At 44.3% G+C, this 23,030-nt stretch overlaps 2 protein-coding genes across 2 annotated transcripts in view; one reads left to right on the forward strand and one right to left on the reverse strand.

Moving 5' to 3' along the window:
- LOC110522550 (exostosin-like 3) overlaps positions 1–23,030 on the reverse strand; it is a 50,446-nt gene that overhangs the window by 11,226 nt on the left and 16,190 nt on the right. The window contains exons 2-3 of the mRNA XM_036976152.2: positions 1,517–4,114; positions 404–531 (exon numbers count right to left, since the gene is read on the reverse strand). Coding sequence (XP_036832047.1) covers positions 404–531; positions 1,517–3,658 — 2,270 coding nt within the window. The 5' untranslated portion in view covers positions 3,659–4,114. The remainder of the gene's footprint in view (positions 1–403; positions 532–1,516; positions 4,115–23,030) is intronic.
- Positions 17,740–22,415, forward strand: LOC149984168 (uncharacterized). The gene is made up of 2 exons (XM_090233184.1): positions 17,740–21,256; positions 21,350–22,415. The coding sequence occupies exons 1-2, from the start codon at positions 20,784–20,786 to the stop codon at positions 21,408–21,410; spliced, it is 534 nt and encodes a 177-aa protein (XP_090089310.1). The 5' UTR covers positions 17,740–20,783; the 3' UTR covers positions 21,411–22,415.

A 23,030-nucleotide genomic window follows, 5' to 3' on the forward strand; every position in this document is an offset into this window, starting at 1 on the left:
GTACATACACACAATATCTTTGATGGAAAGGAGTTCCACGTAATCATGGCTCTATATAATACTGAAGGTCTCAGTGCTCTATGTAAGTTGATTATGCAAACATTTTGAATTTAACAATGTTTCTTATAAAAACAAGAAGTGATGCAGTCAGTCTCTCCTCTACATTTAGCCAAGAGAGACTGACATGTATGGTATAGATATTAGCTCTCTGAATGTTAGAGTTTTAAAACATATTTTGGAATAAGTGTCAATTCACACATTTGTCATTATCTGTAGACAGATAATCTGTCTGCTGGGTTCCAAAGAAAAATGTATATTTATAAATCTATGAGACACAAAACATATGGCACTTTCTTTTTCCAAAGAACTTTGGCTTTGCCCCCCCCCCCCCCCCCCCACTGACCTGAACCCGAACATGATCTCGTCGTGGCGGAGGTGGGCGTCGTCGTCGATGGACAAGATGGCTTCTGTCTCCACGACGTCCCAGGGCAGGAACCGGTTGTTGAGGCTGTTCTTCTCCGTGCGCACCACCTGCAGGACAGGAGACATGTTAGAGGGATAGTGCAACATCTTGGCAATGCCCTTTTGTCTACTTCCTCAGAGTCAAATTAACTCATAGATGAACTCATGGATACCATTTTTATGTCTCTATGTGCAGTTTGAAGGAAGTTGAAGGTATTTTCTGGAGCCATCGCTAACTTGTGTTAGCGCAAAGACTGGAAGTCCACAGGAATCTTCACTGAAAAAACATCTTTTAGTATTTTGTTAATTAGTTCATTTGTACTTGTATTCATACAATCCCAATAATGTGTGCATGCCAGCAGGCACATTTTCAAAATAGAGGACTTCCAGTACAGAGCAAAAACAATGTGTTTTGCATCCTATGAGTCCTAATGTGGAATTTCATTAAAGTAGGCCTAGAGCACAGGGTAGTAAACCATGGCCCAAACCACTCAGCCCCCCTTTCTCAACAACATTCTTAGACTAACCGCTCTTTAAAAACAAGGTATGTCCAATAGCAATAAATATTTAAGAGGATTTTAAAATGTGTCAACCAATTAGGCTATTAATTCAAGATCATTCAACTATCCTCCCATCACAACACCCTGCAGAGAGTGAATCTCGCCCACAGACTGTGTCATTTGGGGTTCTTGAATATTCTGTTTAACTTCTCATCTACTATAAAAGCCAGACCTTTGCTGTGGACTAAACATGTTATATTTCCTTTTATATCAGTGGGCGTATTTTGACTGGCTGGCCTGCAGACCTGTAGGGAAAAGCTTCAAAGTGAAGCAGGGAGAGCAGATCAAATCAACTTCAGGAGCTAGCCTGATGTACTAGAGCGCACTCTCTCAGACACACAGCCTCAGACTGCTGCACCACATCACAGGTTGAGGTTACACTTTTTGCATTTCAGAGTATTCTCTCCCAATCAATTATATTGTTCATTCTGAGCAGTGAGAGCACTAAGCAGCAGGGGTATGTTTGGTATTCAGCGACGGCGGAAGGTACTCACCACGATGGGCAGGCCGATGTCTGGCCACAGCAGGTCATCTGAAGGAGGCTTGGGGGAGTTCCACACCACCACCACCTTGTTGAGGTAAGGCAGCCCGTTGAGCCTCTCCAGGGAGTTCATCAGAACCTCCTCCCTCTCATAGGTCAGCATGACCACGGTGAATTGCTCCCGGGGCACATTCCCACCCAGCGCTGCCTGAAACTCCTTCCCCGAGCCACCCGTGCCACTGCCAATGGGGCGGAAGCCCGTGCCCGAACCCAGGAACTTGGCCTCCGAGGGCAGCACCGGGTCCAGCGGCGTGTGAGGGAAGAGGTGGAAAGGCCCCGGGGCGCGGTTCCAGGTCTGGTAGGTGTCGGATGCTGTGTAGGTGAAGTTTCGAAGGAAGCGTGGTGAGGCGTAGGGTGGCTCCGTCTCCACGGGACCCAGGTCCAGGTCACCATTGTCGCCCATGTTAGCATCCGTGCCCGCCATCTTGCCCGCCTTGTGGGGGATCTCCTGGGCGGGCTCCTCGTGGATGGGCGCGGGGGGCACCTGGATGCGGGTCCGGACGCTAGCCAGAATTGTGCCCAGGACGTTCTCTGAGGTAGAGAAGTAGGTTTCCCACAGGAAGCGGCCCTGTCGCCGCATGGCCAGCAGGTCATTGTCTGATAGGCTGCGTAGCAGGAAGTGCAGCTCGGTGATGCGGGGCTTGGGCACCATAATGGCCGCCTCGCTCCAGTGGACCAGCTGATGGTAGGGCAGCTTGGCATGGTCCCCCAGTACCACAGGGATGGCCCCCACCTCCAGGGCCTCAAACAGCCTCATGCCATTGCCCGCTGAGGCCATCAGTTGACCGTCCCCGGGGGAGATGACCAAGGCAAAGGTGGAGGCCTTAAGGACCTCTAGCCGCTCCTCCCTCTCCCCACACAGGGCCCACTCTGTGGGCAGGCTGGGCTGCGGGCTCTTACAGGTGAACTCCACCAGCACCCGGTCCAGGCGGCTGTCCTGCACTGCCTTAAGCGTTCCGATGATGCGATCGTCGTAGTCGGCTGGCGGGTCTCCCTCCATCTCCTCCTCAAAGGACTGAGGCGGCCCCTCCTGCAGGCTGCTCCTCAGAGACTCCACCCTCTCGCCCTGGAAGGTAAACAGGTACTTCCTCTTGACGGGCACCTGGGGCGGCACCTCCAGGAAGTTGGGCTCAGAGAGGGCATGGACCAGTGGGGACACCACCAGGTCAAAGCCCTCGCGGTACTGCTGTTCAAGAAAGGTGGACTGGGCCACTGCCGCCCGGCCCGTGCTCACATTGTACAGGAAGTTCTGTGTCATGGACTTCCTGGAAAGGTGGACCAGGAGATGGTTGTGTCCGTCAGACCTCCAGTACGGCAGAGCCTTCAGCTGCTTCTCCAGCGCTGAGGGGGCCGGGAGGGGGGAGGAAGGAGACTCCTGCAGCTCCCCCACCAGCACCACATACAGACAGGCGATGCTGGGGTTGTCCGTCACGTAGATGCTGCTCTTCACCGAGGTGGCGAAGGCCTGCCTGACCAGTGGGTCCAGGGACTCACCCCAGGGGTAGGAGGCCGTGTCGTAGACGTACACAGGGAAGCCAGAGGTCAACGGGCAGCGGGCGTAGTCGAAGCAGGAGCGCAGGCGGCAGACGTGGGCAGACTTGGGCGGGGGTAGTCCTGGGTCATCCTTGTCAGGTAATAACCTCACGGGAAGCGAGAGCTTGGGCTGGTTCTGGGCCATCAGCTCCTTGTATGAGTGCTCCGTCTGGCTGATGACGTTCTTCAACTGCAGCAGGTCCTGCTTGGCACTGTCGATGCTACGCTTGCACGCTTCGATACGCAGGTTGAGTCGGACGATCTCCCCGTTCAGCTCCTGCCGCTTGGCCTCCAGCTGAAGCAGCTCCTCGCTGACCGACTCGCGGATGCGGCACAGGTCCTGCACGTGCTTGGCTTCGCACAGCTCACCGCCGGGCCGAGGGCCGAAGATGCGCTTGTCGGGGCCGCCTGCCTCGTCGATGGTGGTGAGGTAGTAGTGGGCAATGAGCGGGAAGAAGACCAGGATGAAGAAGAGCATGAAGCTGAGCCAGGTGAGGCGCACGCGCCGCAGCACCCACGGCTGGCCACCAGCCCCCACCCCGCCACCGTTACGCTGCATCATGGGTTAGGGTCACTGGGCTCAGTGCCGCACCGAAGAGTCTACTAGTCTACGGGAATCAGCAGCCATGGTGCAACCTCGTCAACATGGTGAAAGTGTGGACGCTAAACCATCAGTTGTTCATCGACTTGTTTTTTCCTTATAAAATGTAGATCTACTTGATCTTGGTTTTGCTTTTGGTATCAGATGTCGGGGGACCTCACCTTTATCCTGCAGGTGTGCCATAGTTCAGACAAGTCCATGCCATCATTCCTTTTGTATGATGTGGTTGTATTCCTGGCCTATGTAAGCACAGTGTCGGAGAGGGGAGCCCCTTCTGAGAAACGCCTTGGACGAGAGCATGGCTGGTCACAGTGCAGCAGAGTGTCATCATCGGTCGGCCGCTCCTGCCCAGGTTGTGCCCATTATCTGGGTCCGAGTGGGTCTGCCGAAGAGCGAAAGGCCTCCAAATGTCAAAACCTAAAACAGATACAGAAAAAGTATGTCAAAATGAGAATATATAAGGTCCCTAAAGGCCTGCACATACTGTAGGATATTGCAGTCTCAGCTGCTGGCGCTGGCACATACGCAGATCAAATACACCTCTGCAGTTGACGTAGCCTACATTGGTTGACATAGCCTCGCAAGCCAATCGCAGAATGTGATGACAGAACGGAAGCAAAATGTACCATCTGGCCAGGTTGATAACAAGATTGTAATTTGGTAACATCGCACAGTGTGACGTAATAATCGTAAAAGACAATCTGATTTACAGCGTGGGAAAGCCTTTGGCTGGCATTCTTAGTATATCAGATTAATAAACTCACGGAAAGTTTAGCGTTCACATCATAGTCCAAATAGGCATCAAACCAGAACAATACACTCACTGAGGATGTCACTAGGATAAATAACATTGTCAAGAATTCAAATGTGTGCTTTTGTGTGAGTGATAGATGTTTAAAGTTCATTTAAAAGTCCTATATACTGCATAATTTACTTCATTACAACACACAGCCTAGTTTTTCATTTCTCTCTACAGGCCTGAGATCAGTAAATGATCTGAAAAGCAGCACTGGGCGTACTGTATCAAAACTGCTGACAAGGTAAGATTCTACCAACAGCATCTCCTTCCTCGACTCTACATCCTTATTTGGAACGAGGGCTTTCTCCTCCTCACCAGCTTTCACATCACTTACCAGACAGGTCTTCCTCCTGAACAGCTCAAAAACAAAAGAGGCTGCAGAATCACAATACCGACTATTCTTCTCTGTGTTGGGGTAAACAGCAACAAAAAAGGTTTAGGTTTGCTATAAGCAGATAAATCCTAGTGCAGATAAGAGACTGATTCAGCGTAAAGGGCAGTGGTGAACGGGAGGACACCTAAAATAAAATGTTGGGTATTACTCCTCAGACAACAGCCCTAATGCATCAGTGAAGAATGAAAATAGCCTACCATCTGGCAGACCAAAATAAAAAAAAGGCATAGAACACAAACTAATCAATGCTGGTTCCAGTCTCTGACAAGGCAACAAGGTCACGGTGTAGTATCTTCACTGCTACACCTGCAGATGTTGGTGGCTAGGTCTTATCAAATAGGCCTGAACGCTAAACCCACAACATCCTGATCTGGCTAACATCACAGAATGGAAATCAGATTGGAGAGTTCACACTGACATATATCTTCATAAAAGACCTTTAAGGAGAAGTTTATCTAAAGTTCCATGTATAATAGTCATATCTTTATCAATGTTTATTATGAGTTTTTCTGTAAATTGATGTGGCTCTCTGCAATATCATCGCATGTTTTAGAACTACTGAACGTAACGCGCCAATGTAAATTCCAATGTTTTTCTGTGGCTTGGTGGTGACCTAACATAATCGTTTGTAGTGCTTTCGCTGTAAATCATTTTTGAAATCAGACACTGTGGCTGGATTAACGAGAATTGTATCTTTAAAATGGTGTAGAATACTTGTATGCTTGAAGAATTTTAATTATGAGATTTTTGTCGTTTTGATTTTGGCTCCCTGCACTTTCACTGGTTGTTGCAGGGGGGGGGGGGGGGGGTCTGTCCGTAATAAAGAGATGCTCTGCTTTTTTGACGCCACACTCCAACAAGCAAGTTCTGCAGGGTCTAGTTTTGTCTGATCTTGATTATTGTCCTTTCTAGACCTAATTAAGATGCAGCTGGCCCAGAACAGAGCGGCACGTCTTGCTCTTCATTGTAATCACAGGGCTGATATAAATACTATACATGCCAGTCTTTCTTGGCTAAGAGTTGAGGAGAGACTGACTGCATCACTTCTTTTTATAAGAAACTTGTTAGCATAGTCAACTTACACACAGCTCTGACACACACACTTACCCCACCAGAGGTATTTTCACAGTCCCCAAATTCAGAACAAATTCAAGAAAGCGTACAGTATTATATAGAGCGCTTATTGCATGGAGCCATCTCATATTGCGCAAATAAACAGCAAACCTGGTTTCAAAAAACAGATAGAGCAACATCTCACGACACAACGACTCTCCCCTATTTGACCTAGATAGTTTGTGTGTATGTATGCATTGACATGTGGGCTTGAGCTGTTCTTGTCTATTGATGTTCTGTATTATGTCATGTATTGTGTGGACCCCAGGAAAAGTAGCTGCTGCTTTTGCAACAACTAATGGGGATCCTAATACCAAATACTGTATGATTCAGTACAGTATGCCGGTCAGAATTGATTAAAAAAGGTAATGCATGCATCATGCATGCATGATGATAAATACAATCCACCTGTGTGTAATCAAGTCTCCGTATAAATGCACCTGCACTGTGATAGTCTCAGAGGTCCGTTAAAAGCGCAGAGAGCATCATGAAGAACAAGGAACACACCAGGCAGGTCCGAGATACTGTTGTGAAGAAGTTTAAAGCCGGATTTGGATACAAAAAGATTTCCCAAGTTTTAAACATCCCAAGGAGCACTGTGCAAGTGATAATATTGAAATGGAAGGAGTATCAGACCACTGCAAATCTACCAAGACCTGGCCGTCCCTCTAAACTTTCAGCTCATACAAGGAGAAGACTGATCAGAGATGCAGCCAAGAGGCCCATGATCACTCTGGATGAACTGCAGAGATCTACAGCTGAGGTGGGAGACTCTGTCCATAGGACAACAATCAGTCGTATATTGCACAAATCTGGCCTTTATGGAAGAGTGGCAAGAAGAAAGCCATTTCTTAAAGATATCCATAAAAAGTGTTGTTTAAAGTTTGCCACAAGCCACCTGGGAGACACACCAAACATGTGGAAGAAGGTGCTCTGGTCAGATGAAACCAAAATTGAACTTTTTGGCAACAAAGCAAAACGTTATGTTTGGCGTAAAAGCAACACAGCTGAACACACCATCCCCACTGTCAAACATGGTGGTGGCAGCATCATGGTTTGGGCCTGCTTTTCTTCAGCAGGGACAGGGAAGATGGTTAAAATTGATGGGAAGATAGATGGAGCCAAATACAGGACCATTCTGGAAGAAAACCTGATGGGAGTCTGCAAAAGACCTGAGACTGGGACGGAGATTTGTCTTCCAACAAGACAATGATCCAAAACATAAAGCAAAATCTACAATGGAATGGTTCAAAAATAAACATATCCAGGTGTTAGAATGGCCAAGTCAAAGTCCAGACCTGAATCCAATCGAGAATCTGTGGAAAGAACTGAAAACTGCTGTTCACAAATGCTCTCCATCCAACCTCACTGAGCTCGAGCTGTTTTGCAAGGAGGAATGGGAAAAAATGTCAGTCTCTCGATGTGCAAAACTGATAGAGACATACCCCCAGCGACTTACAGCTGTAATCGCAGCAAAAGGTGGCGCTACAAAGTATTAACTTAAGGGGGCTGAATAATTTTGCACGCCCAATCTTTCAGTTTTTGATTTGTTCAAAAAGTTTGAAATATCCAATAAATGTCGTTCCACTTCATGATTGTGTCCCACTTGTTGTTGATTCTTCACAAAAAATACAGTTTTATATCTTTATGTTTGAAGCCTGAAATGTGGCAAAAGGTCACAAAGTTCAAGGGGGCCGAATACTTTCGCAAGGCACTGTATGTAAGGTCCCTCAGTCAAGCAGTGAATTTCAAACACTGATTCAACCAGAAAGACCAGGGAGGTTTTCCAATGCCTCGCAAAGAAGGGCACCTATTGGTAGGTTATTTTTTTTAAAGGGTATTGAATATCTCTTGAGCATGATGAAGTTATTAATTACACGTTGGATGGTGTATCAATACACCCAGTCACTACAAATGCTTTCTTCCTGGCTCGGTTGCCGATGAGGAAACTCAGGGATTCGGAATCAGGGATTTCACCATGAGGCCAATAGGACTTTAAAACAGTTACAGAGTTTAATGGCAGTGATAGGAAAAAACTGAGGATGGATCAACAACATTGTAGTTACTCCACAATATGACCCTAATTGACAGTGAAAATGAAGCTTGTTCAGAATAAAAAAATATCCCAAAACATGTACACTGTTTGCAGCAAGGCTCTAAAGTAATACTGCAAAACATGTACACTGTTTGCATCAAAGCACTAAAGTAATACTTTAAAACATGTACACTGTTTACAACAAAGCACTAAAGTAATACTGCAAAACATGTACACTGTTTGCAGCAAGGCACTAAAGTAATACTGCAAAACATGTACACTGTTTACAACAAGGCACTAAAGTAATACTGCAAAACATGTACACTGTTTACAACAAGGCTCTAAAGTAATACTGCAAAACATGTACACTGTTTGCAGCAAGGCACTAAAGTAATACTGCAAAAAATGTGGCAAAGCAATTCACTTTTTGTCCTGAATACAAAGTGTTATGTTTGTGGCATATCCAATAAAGCACTTTACTGAGTACTACTCTCCATATTTTCAAGCGTAGTGGTGGCTGCATCATGTTATGGGTATGCTTATAATCAGGACTGAGGAGTTTTTTTTAGGATAAAAAATCTAACCTGACTGGTGCTAAGCACAGGCATACTCCTAGAGGAAAACCTGGTTGTCTGCTTTCCACCAGACACTGGGAGATGTATTCACCTTTTAGTAGGACAATAACCTAAAACATAAGTCCAAATCTATACTAAAGTTGTTTACCAAGAAGACGGTGAATGTTCCTGAGTGGCCGAGTTACAGTTTCGACTTAAATTTGTTTGAAAATCTGAAAATGGTTGTCTTGCCAAGATCAACAACCAATTTGACCGAGCTTGAAGAATTTTGAACTAGAATAATCAGCAAATGTTTCACATCCAGGTGTGGAAAGCTCTTAGACAGTTACCCAGAAAGACTCACAGCTGTCATCTCTGCCAAAGGGCATATTAACATGCATTGACTCAATGGGTTGAATACTTATCTAATTAAGATTATGGTTTATCTTTTTCTTTTTTTTAATTTTCTTTTTTTACAAATGTTATAATTTTTCTTCCGCTCTGACATATTTTGTGTAGATCGTTGACAAGAAATGTTTTTTTTTTGTGTACTTTTACCCCATTTTCTCCCCAATTTTGTGATATCCAATTGGTAGTTAGTCTTGTCCCAACGCTGCAGCTCCTCTCTGATTCGGGAGAGGTGAAGGTTGAAAGCCATGCTTCTTGACACACTGCTTGCTTAACCCGGAAGCCAGCCACACCAATGTGTTGGAGGAAACGCGTCCAGCTGGCGACCGAAGTCACCTTACAGGTGCCCGTCCTGCCACAAGTAGTTGCTAGAGAGCGTTGAGACAAGGAAAGTCCAGCAGGCCAAACCCTCCCTTAACCCGGACAATGCTGGGCCAATTGTGAACCGCCTCATGGGTGTCCCCGTCATGGCCGGCTGTAACACAGCCCGGGATCAAACCCGGGTCTGTGGTCACGCCTCAAGCACTGCGATGCAGTGCCTGAGACCTCTGCGCCACTTGTGTGGCCCTAAGAAATACATTTTAATCCCACTTTGTAACAGAACAAAATCTGGAAAAAGTCTATGGGTGTATTTCCTTTGGGGTACCTCAAACTGTCATGGTTACCAGCTGAGAAACTTTTGAGTTGATTTTACTCTTACTTCAGAGTTTGTCTGAGCAGTGTTTTAACATCATGGAAAAACCGACTCAGAACTGGCAGGTTTTTGGTCTTAAAACAGGTTTTACCAGGCTTCCCTGGACCTTTTTGAGATGCTTTTTGGATACGGTCCTTGGTGGTTACTATTTTTCTGGAAGTTTGATGTTTCGCGAGCCAATGCTAAATAGCGTTTGCGCAATGACTGGAAGTGAACAGGTATGGTAGCGTATGTTTTGGTTAAGTAGAAAAATACCAGAATCTTGCAGTATCCCTTTAAACCTTGTCTGGAGGGTAAGCCAGTGTGTGACGCTTGTCCTGCTAGTCTAGACCTGTCTGGTTTTCACCATAAAGATATAAGCCTAAAGCCTTCAAGGCTCACAAGGCCTAGATTCACCCGTTTCATCATTCTAGACTCAATGACCACTTTTCACACCCTTTTATCATACTAACGTTATCGCGTTGCCTTGTCACTGTCCCCTGACACACATTATATCACTTGACAAAGTTAGCCAACATAGCTCATGAGTTCATAGCAGTGTTTTTTATATGGCCGAAATGAAATTAATTTGGAGAATCGCCAATGCGTAGACTGCGCCGTTCCCAGCTCTGAGCACCGATGTGCTTACTAACCCATCGACTGGCTGCTCAACAGTGAAAATATCCTTTATCTGGGTCATCAAACAGACTCTGCCTCTCTGCCTCTCCCTTCTCCCGCCCTGGCCTCCTGATTTGAAAATGTTGCAGAATTCTGGCCCCCTGAAATAGAGCTAGCCCAAGCTCTCACACATTATCGGCCGGCAGCTTTACATATTCCTGTTGATGTAGCCGCTTGAAGGTGAAGGCAAGGGCACCACATCTTAATGCATGCATTGTAATGCAATGTGTTCTGGTCTGCCTCTGTCTATTCCTCCTTGCACTGGTTTTTCTCCCAGAGTGCAAGTGCAAGCGGACACCATCTCAGCACTGTCATCTATTAGGAGCATAACATAAAACTGCCTCGCAACACGTGCCTATCCCGATGATTAGATTATCATTGATTCTCTCATAAACTCTGGCTGGCTTGATCGATACTGTCTGTGCGTTTGTGTGTGTTCCACATCCATTCCCTACAGGTTAAATTGAACTCGGTAGTAGAGGGTCAAGACTGTACTCTGAGGATTAGCCAAATTCTGCCGTTGTAGATGAGACTCGGTGTGTGTTTCACCCCAGGGCTAACGTCAACACTAAATCTGTGTGTTCACAGCCCCAGATTAGAGGTGGCGTTGGTTTGGCTCCGAGAGGCTGCAGCATCCGTCTCCCATTTACTCTGGAGATCTGCATCACAGGCCTGAAACCTCGCAGTAATTAATCTGAGGCTCCTGATAGGCCCTCTTAACACTGTTGATCTACGTGCATGTGGGTGGAGTCGTTTTTTGGGGGGGAGGGGGCCGAGGACTCTTTGCTGTGTTCCACCCAAAGCGGAAGTCCACCTTGTGTAGTGTATATCCACTAGGGGCTTGGGAGCCAGAGTAGCTTACCAAACAAGAGGATCCTTGTGTAGTGCATATTCACCAGGGGGAGCCAGAGTAGCTTACCAAACAAGAGGAGCCTTGTGTAGTGTATATCCACTAGGGGGAGCCAGAGTAGTTTACCAAGGAAGAGGAGCCTTGTGTAGTATATATCCACTAGGGGAGCCAGAGTAGTTCACAAGGAAGAGGAGCCTTGTATAGTATATCCACTAGGGGGAGCCAGAGTAGTTTACCAAACAAGAGGAGCCTTGTGTAGTATATATCCACTAGGGGAGCCAGAGTAGTTTACCAAGGAAGAGGAGCCTTGTGTAGTATATATCCACTAGGGGAGCCAGAGTAGTTCACAAGAAGAGGAGCCTTGTGTAGTGTATATCCACTAGGGGGAGCCAGAGTAGTTTACCAAGGAAGAGGAGCCTTGTGTAGTGTATATCCACTAGGGGGAGCCAGAGTAGTTTACCAAACAAGAGGAGCCTTGTGTAGTGTATATCCACTAGGGGGAGCCAGAGTAGTTTACCAAGGAAGAGGAGCCTTGTGTAGTGTATATCCACTAGGGGGAGCCAGAGTATCTTTCCAAGGAAGGGGAGCGTTATGTAGTGTATATCCACTAGGGGAGCCAGAGTATCTTTCCAAGGAAGTGGAGCGTTGTGTAGTGTATATCCACTAGGGGGAGCCAGAGTATCTTTCCAAGGAAGGGGAGCGTTGTGTAGTGTTTATCCACTAGGGATGCAACGGCACACAGTTGGTTGTCGAACCGTTCTGTACGCCCCCTACTGTTCAATAGGCACACATGAACCGCGAAATTACGTTATGCCTGTCATTTTCCAATATTTTCCAAAACTTGCTTATTGTGCTGCAGACTACACACACATTGTACATTTAGATCCACAGAACCAGATGCACAGCTTGTGAACAGGCAAGGCAGGCAACTGCTTGGGACCCCAGGCCGTTAGGGGGCTCCTGAGGGCTGACAAACTTTACTCCACAGCAATGTCTCCAAATGTGGCAAACGCAGTGACCGCAACCCCTCCCCCTTACACAACCAATGGACGATCTCAGTAGGAAACCTCCCTAAAGGGACCCCATGAAGAAGGGGGTAAACTAAAAAACAAATATTCTCTCAGCTCCAATGTGACAATGGCGAGTGCTAGCGAGACAGAGTGAAGCAAATTTGAAGAGGCACCGCAGTCTTTCAAATCCGCTGAGTGGAAACATTTTGGATTCAGCGTTCAATACAATGACGAGGGTAAGAAGACCGTAAACAAAGTACAGTTTGCACACATTTCTTTGCCAGTGTTGGCTACTCGAGTGGAAACACTTCTAACGTGTCATTTACGTCGCCATCACCCTTGCAGGTGGAGCTGGAGCAAGGAGAGTCCACTCGTTAGTGAAAACACAACAATCTCTCGCTGCTGCCTTCCAACAACAATTTGCAACAAATTCAGAAAAACATAAAGAAATAACGAAAGCAGTGGGAGTGTTCATAGCTAAATATTTGCAGCCCTATTCGGTGGTTACTGACTCAGGATTTCGTCACCCGATGAAACAAATTGGACCGCGTTACAATGTTCCCTCCTGCACGCATTTCAGCAGCAAAGTAATTCCCAAACTCCGAAACATCACGGAGAGAAATTGAAAATGAATTGACACAGACACCCTATCTAGCTCTCTCCAAGGATAGTTGGACCTCCAGAGCAACTCAAAGTTTCCTCACTGTGATGGTTCACTATGTACTGGAAGCTACCTCACTGTGATGATTGACTATGTACTGGAAGCTCACTGTGATGGTTCACTATGTACTGGAAGCTACCTCACCGTGATGGTTCACTATGTACTGGAAGCTACCTCACTGTGATGGTTCACTATGTACTGGAAGTTACCTCACTGTGATGGTTCACTATGTACTGGAAGCTACCTCACCGTGATGGTTCACTATGTACTGGAAGCTACCTCACTGGGATGGTTCACTATGTACTGGAAGCTACCTCACTGTGATGGTTCACTATGTACTGGAAGCTACCTCACTGTGATGGTTCCCTATGTACTGGAAGCTACCTCACTGTGATGGTTCACTATGTACTGGAAGCTACCTCACTGTGATGGTTCACTATGTACTGGAAGCTACCTCACTGTGATGGTTCACTATGTACTGGTCTGGGAGATGAAGAGCTGCGTGTTGCAATCTCTTCCCCTGTATGAGAGTCATACACTTACCCCTAGAATGAATGAATGCTGTGACTGAGTGGAAGCTAGAGAGACCAAATATCACTATCCCTGCCACTACAGATAACGCACAAAACATTGAACGCCATCCGTGAAGCTGATGGGTTTGGGCCCCACATTGGATGTTTTGCACACATTCTGAACCTCGCAGGCAAGAGGGCAGTCTCTCAAGGCAGTGTCCCGCCTCCTGGGGAATGTCAGAAAAGTGGGGACTTTTTTTCACAAAAGCACCACTGCTCACCAAGTTGTGACGGTCAAGCAAGAGATGCTAGATACAGTTGAAGTCAGAAGTTTACATACACTTAGGTTGGAGTCATTAAAACTCGTTTTTCAACCACTCCACACAAATTTCCACAAATTTCATGTTAACATCTATAGTTTTGGCAAGTCGGACATCTACTTTGTGCATGACACAAGTCATTTTTACAACAATTGTTTACAGACAGATTATTTCACTTATAATTCACTGTGTCACAATTCCAGTGTGTCAGACGTTTACATGCACTAAGTTGACTGTTCCTTTAAACAGCTTGAAAAATTCCAGAAAATGATGTCATGGCTTTAAAAGCTTCTTCTGATGGGCTAATTGACATCATTTTAGTCAATTGGAGGTGTACCTGTGGATGTATTTCAAGGCCTACCTTCAAACTCAGTGCCTCTTTGCTTGAAAATCAAAATAAATCAGCCAAGACCTCAGAAAAAAAAATTGTAGACCTCCACAAGTCTGGTTCATCCTTAGGAACAATTTCCAAACGTCTGACGGTACCACGTTCATCTGTACAAACAGTAGTAAGTATTACCACCATGGGACCACACAGCCATCATACCTCTCAGGAAGGAGACGCGTTCTGTCTCCTAGAGATGAACGTACTTTGGTGCGTAAAGTGCAAATCAATCCCAGAACAGCAGCAGAGGACCTTGTGAATATGCCAGAGGAAACAGGTACAAAAGTATCTATATCCACAGTAAAACAAGTCCTATATCGACTTAACCTGAAAGGCCACTCAGCAAGGATGAAGCCACTGCTCCAAAACCGCCATAAAAAAGCCGGACTACGGTGTGCAACTGCACATGGGGACAGAGATCGTACTTTCTGGAGAAATGTCCTCTGGTCTGATGAAACTGTTTGGCCATAATGACCATCGTTACGATTGGAGGAGAAAGGGGTAGGGTTGCAAGCCGGAGAACACCATCCCAACCTTGAAGCACGGGGTGGCAGCATTGTGTTGTGGGGGTGCTTTGCTGCAGGAGGGACTGGTGCACTTCACAAACTAGATGGCATCATGAGGGAGGAAAATTATGTGGATCTATTGAAGCAACATCTGAAGACAACAGTCAGGAAGTAAACTTCTTGACGCTATCCATCCCTTAAGCGGGATAACTGTCATCAGCAACCGCTGAATAGCATAGCGCCACAGTCAAATAATATGACAAAAAATATTCATATTCATGAAATCACAAGTGCAATATTGCAAAACACAGCTTAGCCTTTTGTTAATCCACCTGTCGTCTCAGATTTTGAAATTATGCTTTACAGCGAAAGCAATCCAAGCGTTTGTGTACGTTTATCGATCGCATGACAAAACATTAAGTACACTTAGTATCAGGTAGCTTGGTCACGAAAATCAGAAAAGCAATCAAATTAATCATTTACCTTTGATGATCTTCGGATGTTTTCACTCACGAGACTCCTAGTTACACAACAGATGTTCCTTTTGTTCCATAAAGATGATTTTTATATCCAAAATACCTCCGTTTGTTTGTCGCGTTATGTTCAGAAATCCACAGGAAAGAGCGGTCATGCCAACGCAGACAAAAATTCCAAATAATATCCATGTCAAACGTTTTTTTATAATCAATCCTCAGGTTGTTTTTAAAATATATATTTGATAATATATCAACCGGGAATGTAGGTTTTTCCATAGGACAGGGAGAAACAATGGCCGCTTTACTCTGTTGCGCAAAACTCACTCTGAGAGCCCCCACCTATCCACCTACGCAATGTGATCTTTCTCGCTCATTTTTCAAAATAAAAGCCTGAAACTATGTCTAAAGACTGTTGACACCTTAGGGAAGCCATATAAAAAGGAATATCCCTTTAAATGGAGGATAGGCAGGCATAGGAACAGAGAGGTTTCAAAATAAGAGGCACTTCCTGATTGGATTTTCCTCAGGTTTTCGCCCGCAATATCAGTTCTGTTATACTCACAGACAATATTTTGACAATTTTGGAAACTTTAGAGTGTTTTCTAACCTAATCTGACAATTATATACATATTCTAGTTTCTGGGGCTGGGAAATAGGCAGTTTCAAATGGGTACGTTTTTTTGCCAAAAACGAAAATACTGCCCCCTACACGCAAAAGGTTAAAGATTGGTCGCAAATTGGTCTTCCAAATAAACAATGACCCCAAACATACGTCCAAAGTTGTGGCAAAACGGCTTAAGGACAACAATGTCAAGGTATTGGAGTGGCCATCACAAAGCCCTGACATCAATCCTATAGAACATTTGTGGGCAGAACTAAAAAAAGTGTGTGCGTGCAAGGAGGCCTACAAACCTGACTCGGTTACACCAGCTCTGTCAGGAGGAATGGTACAAAATTCACCCAATTTACTGTGGGAAGCTTGTGGAAGGCTTCCCGAAACGTTTGACCCAAGTTAAACAATTTAAAGGCAATGCTACCAAATACTAATTGAGTGTATGTAAACCTCTGACCCACTGGGAATGTGATTAAAGAAATAAAAGCTGAAATAAATCATTCTCTGCTATTATTCTGACATTTCACATTCTTAAAATAAAGTGGTGATCCTAACTGACCTAAGACAGGGAATTTGTACTCTGATTAAATGTCAGGAATTGTGAAAAACTGAGTTTAAATGTATTTGGCTAAGGTGTATGTAAACTTCTGACTTCTACTGTATATCAAAGCACAAATGAATCCATGATGTCACAACCTGTTGGAATACCATACATGACACGCTGGAATGTTTTGTGGAACAGCAACCGGCCATCTACTCTGCTGTATTGGACAAGGCTGTGAAGAAGTCGGTCAAAGACATAGCCATGCTGACTGACGATGAACTGAAGCTGGCAGAAGAACTCATTCAGCTACTCAACCCCCCTGAAAACAATGACGGGTCTCATGAGCAGTGAAACATGTCCCACCTCATCAATGATTCCCCCTCTAAAGACAATGATTCTCAACTCCATGGCACCAGGTCCTGAGGACAGTGCAACCATCAGGGAGGCTAAGGCAGCCATCACTCAGGAATTGGAGAGAAGATACACAGACCCAGATCTTCTAGACTACCTTCAGAGCTACAGCCCTTGCTGCTGTGACAGAGACTACAAGGATCTAAACAAATAAATTGTGGTGCATGAACATCAGGTATTTGATCTTTTTTTAAATGATGTTTTCATATTGTTTTTTGTTTTTATCATGCACATTGTGATGAGATGTGTGTCACTTACACTTAATAATATGTTTGCCATTTCAAGCAGTGCAATCCACAGAGGAAGAAAATCCATCCTCATTATCCCCTCCACAACATGGAAGACTCCCATGTCAGAGTTATTTGGGGAGCATTTCAGAGGAGCAGACCAAGCCCTTTTCTACAATTATTGAGGAGGTCCCCACAAACAAGGCAGCAGAATGCCTTCATGTGGATGCTGATCCTTTTGTGTGGTGGAAAACAAACCAGTCAAAGTTCCCCCATGTTGCAAAGCCTCCGTGTCCCGGAAACTCTCTTGCAAGTGAGTTTTCTCCACCGCAGGGGACATTGTCAGTGCAAGCCATTCTCGTCTTGCTTCAGAGAATGTGGACATGCTTATATTTTTACAGAAGAACCTCAACATGAAGGAATAGAGATCTCATATGGGGTACCAACTTGATGTTGCACTTTATTTTGACATTTAATATTGCCTATTCAAATATGTACCCTGTTTATTTAAAATAGACAAGGCAAAGCACCTACAAAGCTAAGAAGCACTTTTCATTGTAATGTTTATCTCCCCTTGATTTCATACAGTAGAGACATAATACAGGCCTAGTCAGTCATGCTGCCATTTTTCTGAATGTTAAGTTTGATTTGTCTTTAGGCAAAATAAAGAGTTAATTGTTTAATAAATCCTCTTGCAGCTCCCCCCCTACTTTGTGCAATTTCCACTTGAAGACATACCCAAATCTAACAGCCTGTAGCTCAGGCACAGAACCAAGGATATGCATATTCTTGGTACCATTTGAAAGAAAACACTCGGAAGTTTGTGTAAATGTGAATTGAATGGAGGAGAATAACACACAATAGATCTGGTTTAGATAAAACAATGAAAAAAAAAATATGTTTTTATTTTTGTATCATCATCTTTAAAATGAACAAGATAAAACAAACATTCAGATAGGATGATGGGGACAAATTCAGTGAAAAATATAAGAGGGCAACAGTACTTGTGCAAAGTTTCAGAATGATAACTTCCAAAATGAGTGTGCTACATGACATTTATCATGAAGTCACCCAGGTGTCCCACACAAGTAGCCCAGATGTACCCAAGTGGCCAAATTGGTGAAGGTATACATTTTGAAACAAATAACTATATACAAAATACCAAAATGGTATTCTAACACCCCCCCCCCCCCCCCATTTAAAAAAAAATAATAATTATTGATTTAAAAAAAATGTGGAAAAAAAAAAAATATACATTTACAAAATAACATGGGTAACTATTTACACACTTTCAACATTTGGAAGAGACTCAGTCCTCTATCAAATCCAATATATTTATATAGTCCCAGCCTAAAACCCCAAACAGCGAGCAATGCAGGTGTAGAAGCACGGTGGCTAGGAAAAACTCCCTAAAAAGGCAAAAACATAGGAAGAAACCTAGAGTCCTCTTCTGGCTGTGCCGGGTTGAGATCACAGTGGTTGTAGAGGGTGCAACAGGACAGCACCTCGAGTAAAAATTAACAATTTAGGGTTCCATAGCCGAAGGCAGAACAGTTGAAACTGGAACAGCGGCAAGGCCAGGTGGACTGGGGACAGCAAGGAGTCATCATGCCAGGTAGTCCTGACGCATGGTCCTAGGGCTCAGGTCCTCCGAGAAAGAGAAAGAGAGAATTAGAGAGAGCATACTTAAATTCACACAGGACACCGGATAAGACTCCCATTTGGAGTCAGTGTCACTGTGAAAGAAAATGTTCAGTTAGAGTAGTTTCACATATGAGCCCTGTATCAACAGGTATAATAAACATATATATATATATATATATAGAGTTGAAAGTTGAAAGTTGAAGATATTAGGTTGAATATATTATTATGACCTGCTAGATCTACTGTCTCTATTATATTATCTCCATTTCACTTTGGCCATTGATGTGGTCCTGCCCTCTCCTCAACAGCCTCAAATAAGCTATTTCATGTGGGTTGGGGTGGGGCGGCAGACACACGCATCTCACATTTCATGACATTACATGTTTATATATTGCTTCTAAATAAAAACAATTTAAAAAAATCTAATAATATTTTATATTATTAATTTCAAACAAGGGCATTAGCATGATAAGAACTTACCAGTCCAAAACGATGTCCTCTCCCGTTCAAAAAATATTCCTCCACAATCGCTAAATGAAGCGTCCTACAACAATCTCTGTCTCACCTCACCTAGACTTAGATTTAGCTTTCCCTGACTTAGTCGCCATAATGATTGATATATAAACAGCTGAATCTGCAAATTCACCAAACAATGCAGTGCGTAATATGCGTAGCTTCTTACGGTATGAAACTTCAATAGCGAATGACTCACTTTACGCTGGAGCTTACTACATGGGTTGGTCTTGCAACACATAAACATGGCGTATTGCTGTTTAGCTCAGCTCATTGGCTATCTATCCAGCTAGATTTCAAGATAATCAGTGGAAATTGGGTTAAAAGACAGTCAATCAACGAAACAGCGGGCAAATCATTGGTGCACAATGATGTCATGACTTGTTGTCTTCAAATCGGTTTCTTTCACTCATTACGTCCCGTGAAACGGCCCATCATGTTTGATTGTGTTACAAACAAACCAGTTGATTGCAGTGAAGCCAAACATGACTGGAAAAGTCACGTTCTGTGTGGGTTATTTACCTGGAATGTGTTGTCGAAAATGAAATGAGACGGAATTCACGACACAAGCGGTTCACAAAATGTTTCGTGTTAGGCTATAAAAACGGATTTTATCAAACAAAAGATCATTCATTGTGTAACAATGAGCATTGGAATTGCAAACAGACGAAGATCGTCAAAGGTAAACAATTTATTTTAATGCAGTTTGTGATTATGTTACGCCTGAGCATAACAATTTTATGGGGTTCTATGCTCAGATAATCGCATCGTATCCTTTCGCAGTAAATCCTTTTTTAAATCTGACAACGCAGTTGGATTAGCAAGATTCTAGGCTTTCGATACATGTGAGACACTTGTATTTTCATGAATGTTTAATATGACTATTTATGTAGCGATCACCGTATGTTGTGGAATTTCAGCCCGTTAGCGGGTTCCGTGCGCAAAGAGGTTAACGGTTTCAGTGACTTCATTAGCTGTGTTTGCTGATGCGTATATGGTTGAATCCACAGCATACATGGACACACATCCTTTGTTTAATGGCAGGTCACTGGTAAAAATAGAAAAGAGTAGAAGGCCTAGAGAGCTGCCCTGCGGTACACCACACTTTACATGTTTGATATTAGAGAAGCTTCCATTAAAGAAAACCATGAGTTCTATTATATATATATAGCTCTGAATCCACAATATGGCAGAGGTTGAAAAGCCATAAAAGTTCTCAACAACAGGTTATGGTCAATAATATCAAAAGGCTGCACTGAAATCTAACAGTACAGCTCCCACAATCTTCTTATTATAGTAGTATGACGGTTGTTAAAAGTGGAATTTAAATATTACCATTATATCAACACACTCGTCACTCCCATTCAATATTTAAACATGTCAACCCTTGCAAGGCTGCCGGCCCAGACGGCATCCCTAGCCGCGTCCTCAGAGCATGGACAGACCAGCTGGCTGGTGTGTTTACGGGCATATTCAATCTCTCCCTATCCCATTCTGCTGTCCCCACATGCTTCAAGATGGCCACCATTGTTCCTGTAACCAAGGCGGCAAAGGTAACTGAACTTAATGACTACATCCCCGTAGCACTCACCTGTCATCATGAAGTGCTTTGAGAAGCTAGTTAAAGATCATGTCACCTCTAAGTTACCTGACACCCTAGACCCACTTCAATTTGCTTACCGCCCCAATAAATCCACAGAAAATGCAATCTCCATCACTCTACCCTATCCCATCTGGACAAGAGGAATACCTACATAAGAATGCTGTTCATTGACTACAGCTCAGCATTCAACACCATAGTACCATTCAAGCTCATCATTAAGCTTGAGGCCCTGGTTCTGAACCCCATCCTGTGCAACTGGGTCCTGGACTTCCTGTCAGGAATCCACCAGGTGGTGAAGATAGGAAACGTAACCTCCACTCCACTAATCCGCACCACACAAGGGTGCGTGCTCAGCCCCCTCCTGTCCACCCATAACTGCATGACCAAGCACGCCTCCAACTCAATCATCAAGTTTGCAGACGACACAACAGTAGTGTGCTTGATTACCAACGATGACGAGACAGCCTACAGGGAGGTGATGAGAGCTCTGGGAGTGTGGTGCCTTGAAAACAACCTCTCCATCAAAGTCCACAAAACAAAGGTGATGATCGTGGACTTCAGGAAACAGCAGAGGGTGCACCCCCCTATCTACATCGACGGGACCGCAGTGGAGAAGGTGGAGAGCTTCAAGTTCCTGGGCGTACACATCACTGACAAACTGAAATGGACCACCCACACAGACAGTGTGGTGAAGAAAGCGCAACAGAGCCTCTTCAACCTCAGGAGGCTAAAGAAATTTGGCTTGTCACCTAAAACCCTCAAACTTTTACAGATTTACAATTGAAAGCATCCTGTCAGGCTGTATCACTGCCTGGTACGGCAACTGCACTGCCCACAACAGCAAGGCTCTCCAGAGGGTGGTGACGTCTGCCCAACGCATTAGTGGGCAAACTACCCACCCTCCAGGACACCGACAGCACCCAATGTCACAGGAAGGCCAAAAAGATCAACAAGCACATCAACCACCTGAGCCATTGCCTGTTCACCCCATTATCATCCAGAAGGCGAGGTCAGTACAGGTGCATCAAAGCTGGGACCGAAAGACAGCTTCTATCTCAAGGCCATCAGACTGTTAAACAGCCATCACTAGCACATTAGAGGCTGCTGCCTATATACATAGACTAGAAATCACTGGCCATTCAATGAATGGAACACTAGTAACTTTAATAATGTTTACATATCTGGCATTATTCATCTCATATGTAGATACTGTATTCTATACTATTCTACTGTATCTAAGTCCGTTGCGCTCTGAGATCGCTCCTCCATATATATATAGGCCGTCACTGTAAATAAGAATTTGTTCTTAACAGACTTTCCTAGTTAAATAAAAATAAATACAATTGTCTTAATTCATTCCTACTTAGATGTGTGTGTATTGGGTATATGATGTGTAATTTTGTTTGATATTACTGCACTGTTGGAGCTAGAAGAACAAGCATTTCCCTACACCCGCAATAACATCTGCTAATCACGTGTATGTGATCAATAACATTTGATTTGAATTATAAGTATTTAGGCATATTGTGTGAATTAGACCATATGTGAAATCATTGAGAAAAGCGCAAGAGTTACTGATGGATTTAGGCCAGTCTAGATTATTTACGGGCTGATCATATAGAAATATCAACGCATTCTTTTGATAACTCCAAAGCAATGTACACTGTGGCTGAGTGAGTGAGAGAGGAATTTTACAAGGGAAGGAACTAGGAAGCATGAGTTTTTACTCACCAATGTAAAAGCAGTGTGGTCAAAGACTTAGCAGTAGTCACGATCTGGTTACCTATAAGTACATGTATTTGGATTACTACAAATGTATTAACTTATTTCAGATATCTTCTAAACTACCCACAATGCACTCTTAATATCATATGGAGGATCTACTCTGTGCTACAGAGTTCGTATGCTTGCTCGATAGCTGGCTCAAGCTGGCTAACGTTAGCCACAAGCCATGCTACCATGTAATTCAATCCAGACCAAGTGTTGGTGGTGGTGAGCTATAATCCACCAATCACAGGAAGTGTGATGTAAACAATGGGGCATGTGGGGCCATGCTCTTCACGGACTTTGTGACCAAGTTCTGGTGGGAACCCTGTAGCACGGCAGGCTCTGGTGCCTTCTTCCTGTGGGATCGAAACTAAATAAAATCATACCTGCTTGCTCTAATTTCGTAGTACCTCATCGGTTCTTTTTGTTTCATAACATTTTCGGCATGCTCTCTGTGAAGTAGTCTACAGGAGTATTGTAAAATGTCCACCTTTGCTTAGTGCTATCATGCTAGCTGACAGACATCTGGAATGTATCTATTCGGGATTTTGCTTACTCTCCATCGACAGGTCAAGCCCCTGCCAATTTTTATCATAGGATGGAATGTCCTTGTGCCATCGCGCTCTAGCGACTCCTG

Source organism: Oncorhynchus mykiss, chromosome 4 (assembly GCF_057628025.1).
Source record: "Oncorhynchus mykiss isolate SJ-2025 chromosome 4, ASM5762802v1, whole genome shotgun sequence".
Classification (NCBI taxonomy): Eukaryota; Metazoa; Chordata; class Actinopteri; order Salmoniformes; family Salmonidae; genus Oncorhynchus; species Oncorhynchus mykiss.